The sequence below is a fragment of the Rhipicephalus microplus genome, chromosome 3, assembly GCF_043290135.1.
Source record: "Rhipicephalus microplus isolate Deutch F79 chromosome 3, USDA_Rmic, whole genome shotgun sequence".
In the NCBI taxonomy this organism is placed as follows: domain Eukaryota; kingdom Metazoa; phylum Arthropoda; class Arachnida; order Ixodida; family Ixodidae; genus Rhipicephalus; species Rhipicephalus microplus.
This window is the reverse complement of record NC_134702.1, coordinates 140188984-140197028: the sequence shown is the minus strand read 5'-3', so window position 1 is coordinate 140197028 and position 8045 is coordinate 140188984. Positions and strand designations below refer to the sequence as shown.

General features: G+C 45.8%; 1 protein-coding gene across 1 annotated transcript; it reads right to left on the bottom strand.

Annotated features, from left to right (window-relative positions):
- Positions 1-1809: 1809 nt before the first annotated feature.
- Positions 1810-7189, bottom strand: LOC142802974 (scoloptoxin SSD552-like). The gene is made up of 3 exons (XM_075888064.1): positions 6825-7189; positions 4696-4946; positions 1810-2217 (listed from the first exon to the last, which is right to left on the bottom strand). Exons 1-3 carry the CDS (start codon positions 7114-7116, stop codon positions 1810-1812), a joined length of 951 nt encoding a protein of 316 aa, XP_075744179.1. The 5' UTR covers positions 7117-7189.
- Positions 7190-8045: the final 856 nt, after the last annotated feature.

The window sequence follows — 8045 nt, the reverse complement described above, 5'->3', positions numbered from 1 at the left end:
GTTATCATGCGCTTGTGCGGCTTTTTCTTCTCTTCGTCCCTCTATTTTCGCGCATTTTTCATGAAAATGAAATACAAACTCACGAAACAGTCTATTCTTCTAAGCATGACCTATATTATAATGACTTATGTTAGGTAGTTATGTTATGTAAAAACTCTGGTTGTAAAAACCAGTTTTTACAAACCCTGTATCTCGCGAGTAGAACCTCCCAGTTTTTCGGTCTGAGTGAATTTTATAATAAGGTGGACACTTTGGCCCACATGGTGTGGACATGTCCAAGTTCAAACCTTGTTTCCCACACTGTGGAATCCTGGAAGGCCCTGATCGGCAGACCCAGACCCCAACGTCCAGCGAGACAATGAGTCAAGCCATTGCTGCTGCGGTGTCCCAAGCTATCCCGGCCGACGGCTAGGGGCGACGGGCGAAGCCTGACTTAATTGACTGTTTTTTAATAGTGCTTTCTCTCTCTCACATGCACTGTCGCGCTTGCTCTTTTTCCCGACTTGGATATACTGCGAAAGACATTGCTGTGGACGCACGTAAGACTATTACAGTAACAAACAAAGTTCATGTGGGAAGGACGGTTCCTTACCGATATGCTTGAATACAAAGTTCTGTAGTAGAACAGAACTTAACGAAGAACATTGAAAAGATATGGAGCACGCAATGAGCTAATGAATGTTCCGGTTCATATTCATGCACTTGTACTTTGGGCCACGAGAAAGAACGACACTAGCTGAAGGACCCTCTGAAGCGGCGAGAGTTGCTGAGCGATGGCAAGCCGCCGTCTTTCACGAGTCTTTTAAAGATGAAGAGGGAACCGTGAAAAAGGATAGACACGTCCCAGAAAACCTCCAAATATGTTTTTCAAACGATTGATCCCTAGAAGCATGGCCCTTTGCACAACCGTTGGAATGGAACGAAAAACCTCGATTCTTGTCCTGCAGGACGCGCTTAGCGCGTAGCGAGTCTCTCCCACGTAGGGACGAGCAGAGAATACCTAACCACAATCGCTTTTATTCCACTCATTTCACGTTGACATAAAGTATTCATTGCTGACATTACTCTTTCAGAACGGCATCTGATCCGTGGTTTCATTATCAGTAGTACGCACTCAGTAGTATCAGTACACACAGTCTAACGCTCCTTCTCGGCGTGATCGTAGTGCACAGGAAAGTTATAAAGCAAGAGATATAGCGACAATACATGGCGTAGTGCTCGGAGTATTCAAAGCGTGGGGTTCTTTAAATATTTTCTGTTCCGAAGTTAGCCACCGTCTGGCCCAGCTCACTGCTGAGGCGTTATGTATCTGTACCAGAGTTTTATTGGAGGGATTCTGATATCCTACGATTAAAAGCAGGTGAAAGCGAAGCCGCCGGCATACATGCACCGTACATCTTTTGGTTATACACAATGACGTGGTTAAAACGATGATGATGATGATGCTTGACTTGCTGATCGATTCTCTCTACACTTCACGGGCGCCTACTCATCGTATACACGCATTACTCCTCCTCCGCGTGATCGGTTCGTTATGTGATGGTACATAACAGTTTGCACTTCCTTTACGGGACACACGCCTACTTCGAACAAACGCCCGGTTGCCATACAAAACAACATTTATTCGCACGTATATATACAGAAAATAAGAGATTGTAAATTAAATTTCCGTTACTACGAGATATTTTACAATGCCACTTCGAATAGCAATGAAGCGGCCACCGCTCATCATGGCCTAGCATTAACCGCAAGCGTGGACGGATGCACACGGCCACGCCTCTGTCACAGGCATTGTATTGAGCGCCATGGTCACTGGCCTTGTAACAGCACGGCCGTGCACACCAGCGCTGCCACCACGGACGTCACCAACATCCACGCCAGGCTAGGTGGCAAGATGACGTCACCGCGGCTTTTCTTAGGCTCTTCGGTGAATCCATCGTCATAGGCCTCCTCGATGGAGTGCAGGTTGATCTGGCACAAGCCCTGCTCCGTGGCGCATTTCGTATACCTCGGGCAGGATGAGCAGGCGGGCCCCGCCAGGTAGACGGCCGTGCCCGGATGGTTGCCCGGCTCATCGTAGTTGCAGGCGTACAGGTTGCGCGTGACGCCGTCGCTGGACTCTACGAGCGCGAAGCCGCAGCCGACGTACTGGCTCCGTGACCACACGAGCTGGATCGATGATGGCACCGACACCGTAAGCATTGACAATATGGTGCGCTTCATGAGAATTGATGTATGAAGTGTTAATATAAAATTCTTAGGGTATCCAGCCCCCCCCCCCCCCCCTCTTCACACAGAAAGTAACAGAAAGAGCGCCTGAATCAATGAGGTAAGACAAAGGTGGTGCAAAACGCTCTAGTCATTTTCGCCAGTATAGTCGTTCTCTCCGGCTCATTGAACTTTATCTAATGTTAATATATCTTATAACATATATTACGACGTATCTGGCGTGAAGACTGCCAGCTAGGCCTAGTATCTTTGGTGCTTTGTGTTTATCGTGTTTATCGTACGCTTATGAACAGCGACACGAGCCATAACATCCTGCATTCAACGTGTTTAACAGGCTCTGCTTTATTTCGGGACTGTTCTTGAAAGCTGTTACGTGTTGCAGCTTCTTTAGTTCATACCGCACTAGCATCGCGACTTAACAAGAACAATTATTTCCGAGGCATATGTTGTACAAATTCACATCACCGTGGAAGGTGTGGCCGGCATTGGTCAGCGAAAAATAATTGGACGTCACTCACTCTCACTGAAGAATTATAACTTGTTCTAGCTCAGTCTCGATCTAGCTCAGTCTAACAAATATTTCTTTCAGCCAGACTCACTCGGACTCAGATTCACGGCTTTCACCGAGTCAGACCGGAATGAGCTGATGCTCATGAGTTCATTGGCATAAGAGTTTCTTTGATGTCGATGTGAATGCTATGTTGATCTGGTACCTTCAAATGTGAGTTATCACTGGCTCCCATTTACTAAGAACATGTATTTGGAGCATGTGACACACACGAGATAATTTTACTAGGAACTACCTGCAAAAGAGTTTGCGGAGGTGAGGTCCTGGCACCCCTTCACTTGGGTGACTGCAGCCTCTGAGCACTGAATATTGAGGCGGCACATGACCACTACTGCGTTGAGATACGGGCAAATAGAGTTGTGTATAAATGTTAGCCGATATAAGGATCGCAGTAAGGCTTAACATGAATAGATGGCACCGTTGGTTGGCAATAAACGGTGTTAAGTTGTTTAGACTCAATGATATAGTTTGCACTTAAGGCTCACTCAGACTAGGACTCACCAACATTTTTTTTAAGCAGACTCAGTCGGACCCGCACATTTTGCTCGATCAGACTCAACGTAGCCAGATATTTATAGCGAGTGAGCCAAAGAACTTGTATTGCAGAAGTTCTGATTTCGGCGTAGGCATCGTAGGCTATGCACGAAAAATGACAATTTCGTCCTCGAAGATTACGGCGTAGAGGGCGCTTGATAAGTGTTGCATGGGGTATTCTAGGATAGGTTGAAAAAGTCAACGTTATGCACACAGTCGTTCATCTTTTTATGGCACTGTTGAGGCACACACTGAGAATCGAAGTGAGCCTAGAATTTGAGAAGGCAACGGGCAAGGGACCCCATTACGCTATTGCGTTCTGTACTCTTGAAGACAAAGCTCAATCGTCGTCCATGTTTTCACTACCACGGACAACCAGACTACAGGCCGGATCTGAGAGTGAACCTGAGTGAGCCGACAACCCATGATTGAGTTTGCCGGTATATGGTTGCCGGTGCTCTAAGGTGTCAATGGTACCACAGCTATTGAAAGGGCGGGGTCGAGCATGCACCTTCAATAACTGTACCGTTTTCGCCCAAACAGAAAGGTACTTTACTGATTATGATAAATGTGAGTCAGTATTGCTTCGGCTACGATAGCAGATGGGCACTGGAAGGCGGTTTTTCTTTGCGTTCATCCATTTTAAGTTTATGGTATAACCAAAAGTAACACATACAGTCAGTTTGGTGTCAAAACGACTAATCACGCTTTTGACGGCATACAACGACTTTTGTCGCCACCGGAGCACACCGTCAAATCTATGAAGATCGCGAAGGAAAAGGTGCTTGCTCCAAGGTCTCATGTCATTCGTTCCGCACAAGCGGTCACATCAAGCGAATGGCATAACGAATAGATGGTTTAAAACTTCTACGTCTTGCAAAGGGCGTGGTCATCATTATCTACCTCGGTAAGAGCAATGTGTGAACCGACGCAGGTTGGCTTGCTGTCCTAGAAGCCTGCAGTGGGCTCTTCGCTAATTCCAAAAATGTCATGACTTGTTCCAAGGCCGATACTTATTCTATAGTTGCCCTGGGAGTGTCTACAGTAAAGTAATTGATTTAACTTGTTGATCGGCACTCGGTGTCAATGTGTAATGACAGTCCAGCAGAGCACAGTTTCCCAGCTCGAGCGGCGTTGTGTCAGAAAGGAGCCGAATAAGACGACCCACTGGATGGCGCAGAACAGGGCGGCTTATCCAATGCTTCACTACCCTAAAACAAAGACCGATCCTCCAGATTACGTTGTGATTGGGCTGCGTTGTATGCGCGGGCCTAGAATTTTCTTTTGTTTATTTCGCCGTTCTTTTATGAGAAACCTTATCAGATTCAAAGTGTTTCTTAAAGAGTGAGCACAATATTTGTTACCTGCGTGAAATGCTCGCATGAGGGTTCGCCGTGATCGCTGGAGTTCCTGTACGACCCGATGATTCCATTCGGACAATGGGCGTTCTCGCTAAACCAGGCGGCCACGCAGGCCTCCCATCCCGTGTCGTTGTCGGAGCCCGGCAGCGTCTGGACGCATAAGTTTTGGCCCTCCTCGATGAAGTCACGTGCTTGTGGGACCTTTGATTGGGGCGCACATTGTTCCACGTAGGACTGTGCAACTGCGGCCAAGTCTGCACACGCGCCAAGAAGAACATGGAGTTTTAAGCACAGAATATAAATTTCCAGTCAGCGTGAGCACGCACTTCCATGGCATAACTCGTCAAAACTTACTTCAGGTTTTAGATGCAAAGCACCACTAAATAAATTTATCAGAAAATCATTCACTTGTTTTGTCGTAGGGATGCCTAAAGTTATTCATGAATTATGCAAGCGTTCCTTATAGCTTAAATAAGGCGCCATATCGAACTGCAATGTATGGTGCATGTGGCATCGCCTGTCTGTAATTGCGGCGTAGCCAAGATTGGCGGTGATATTAATTCACGGTGAATCAGAACCAGGAAGACAAGTAACGAGGCTTAACCTACAAACCAGCATAAAAGTAGAGGCAGTGTGAGTTGCATACCTTCAACATTGCGATTCTGGGGCAAAAAAGAATTAGGTGAACAAAGAACTTTTGTTGAGTCGTAACAAGGTTTTCGTTGTGAATGATGCTACAGCAAAACAAATGACTAATGAACTATTATAATAAACACCTTTACGGAACAATAAACAATATTTTTTTTGTTTTACACGCGTGTTTATGTATGTGCGCCTGTGCGTGTGTATGTGTGTACACTTCGCATGACACCAAATGAAGACATTCAAAAATATCTTGCTCTGAAAAGGTGCTTATGTGTCTTGCGGGAGCAAAGAATCTCCGGTAATTACTGTGCCGCGAACGCATTGGCATTCAGGAGCATAAATAAAAAAAGAAAAGCACAGAAGAAGACGTTTGCTTGAACGATAATGAGAGAATACAAATAAAATAAAGCAACACACACACACACACACACACACACACACACACACACACACACACACACACACACACACACACACACACACACACACACACACACACACACACACACACACACACACACACACACACACACACACACACACACACACACACACACACACACACACACACACACACACACACACACACACTGCTTTTACGTGGCCCTTATTTACGGTCCTTGCTTTATTTTATTGTCTTCAGATCTTTTCCCACCAGAAGGGTTTGCGTCAATCTTTCGACTTGGATGATCAATAATCGAACAGCGAGTATCAACGGAGCCCACGTTTCTCTGGAGAGTGCTTTTGTCGGAACTTAAGCAACATTTCTATAAAAGAGGCAACATAGACACTTTTGTAGTTTATACTTGAAAACAGCGAAATCGCGCTAGAAACAAGGGCACCAATAAGTCTACTCTTAAGGTATGTGCGCTTTTCTGAGTCCATTATGGTAGTGCGCTTTCACTGTTCATGAAACTTTTTTTTTGCCATCATCTTGTTCAGGCAGTGTGCTATGGTAAGCTATTCTGAAGGACGTGCAGTAAGGTAATTCCATATGCGTTCCGCAACCAATCAGCATTGCAGTTGTGACTGGATAGCGCAGTATGCTGCCCGATTTAGTAACTGCCAGAGGGCGCCTTTTTTCTGCCGAGTTTTTTGGCCGAAAATGGCACATTACAAACTCTTATTACCCGGGTGACTGAGTCATGGCCATGAAGCTCGTCAGTTACCTTTCGCGGGAGTGACGCATACCGTCAACTACAGAAGCATGCATTCTTAAATGAATGCTTTGAGTAAGTTTTCGTATTCTCTGTTCAAGCAAAACAGAACTAAGTCTAATAAATCAGAGTAGCTTCAATACAGCCTGTCTTTGGTCGAAGCCGTACGAACCACAGGGATGAGCTCAGCCTCGTATTCGATAGGAAAAGTGTTTTGAAAAACGCCAGCTGGTCGAATTTCCCAGTTCTTTGCTCTAAGGAGTCTCTCATAAGTACGGGCATAATAACAACGAATATATTCGATGATACGTCGCATCGCAGAGTGCTTACCCGAGTCCCACGTAGCCTCGAACATGTCTGCGGCGGCTTCGAATCCGGGCAGTTCACCCTTGGCGACGACACTGCGGTACCCGTTGTGCGCCTTGATGAGGGCCGCCTGCTGGCCACCGTCGAAGCCCCGCTCGCGGATGGTACACGGCACCAGGAACGACGCTGGAGGGTGCAGCCAGCTGACCACCAGGCTTCGCCGCCGCTCGACCACTCGTTTCGGGCTGGCGCTCGGAGGCTTCTGATAGGCGGCGAGGAGCAAGAGCAGCAGCCGCTCGCTCAGGCAGCTTCGCATGACGTCCTCTTCTTCGTCCGCACGAGACCGGCTCGTGGCTGATGCTGATGCTGATGCTGATGACCACAGGTGGATGGCGCTCACCCACAGAGGAGGATGGGCCAATAACCAGGTGGCAGGATACGTAAATGAAACTAAAATAAAATTAAAGCCACTATGAAAAATTAGTGTAGAGATAATACTGCCAATAAACAAAATTTTCGCTGCGCAAGTGGTCATACCATCTCTTGTTTCTGACAGACATCGCTACGAATTATAAACTAATGATCTGAAAAGGCTAGGGTTCACTAGCACGGTAATCTTTTAGTTGCAATAATGTAGTCAAAAACAGTGGAGCATATATCCCTGTGGCAGTAACCAAATGAAGTGCCCCCAAGTGATAAAAGTACTGGTACTTGTATTTCTAGCTTTTGTAATGGGGCTACTGAAGATCGTTTTCTCTGATAAGAGTAACGACGACCGGAGTTGTTCAATTGTTTCAATTTTGTTGCAAAAAAATTCACAGCAGTGACGCCTTGAGTCAAGCTTTGTTAGGGTAATAATTAAGTTGTGAAACTGTACAGTGCATTTTGGTATAAGTGACCTCTAACTGGCGAGATACACACCACTGTTCATTCCAGCAATACCTAAAATGCTCGACATCTTTAAATTTATCCAAATCGGCCGTGACAAGTTGATGATGGAGACACTTCTGCGTAATTTAAACGCACAAGCTGATGCTGAATTCAAATGTACATGCTACCTATGAAAAAGGATGAGGAAGAAGTGATATTCTATAGAATTTGACATTATGACATCATAAAGTGCAACATAGAGTTGATTCATTTAACCGAAATATTACGCAGCTACTGCTACCGACCAGTAGAAAAGCATAATTTCTTTTTCATGTTAATGTTGTTACTGTTTCCATGTTAAAAAGCGCGAACTAA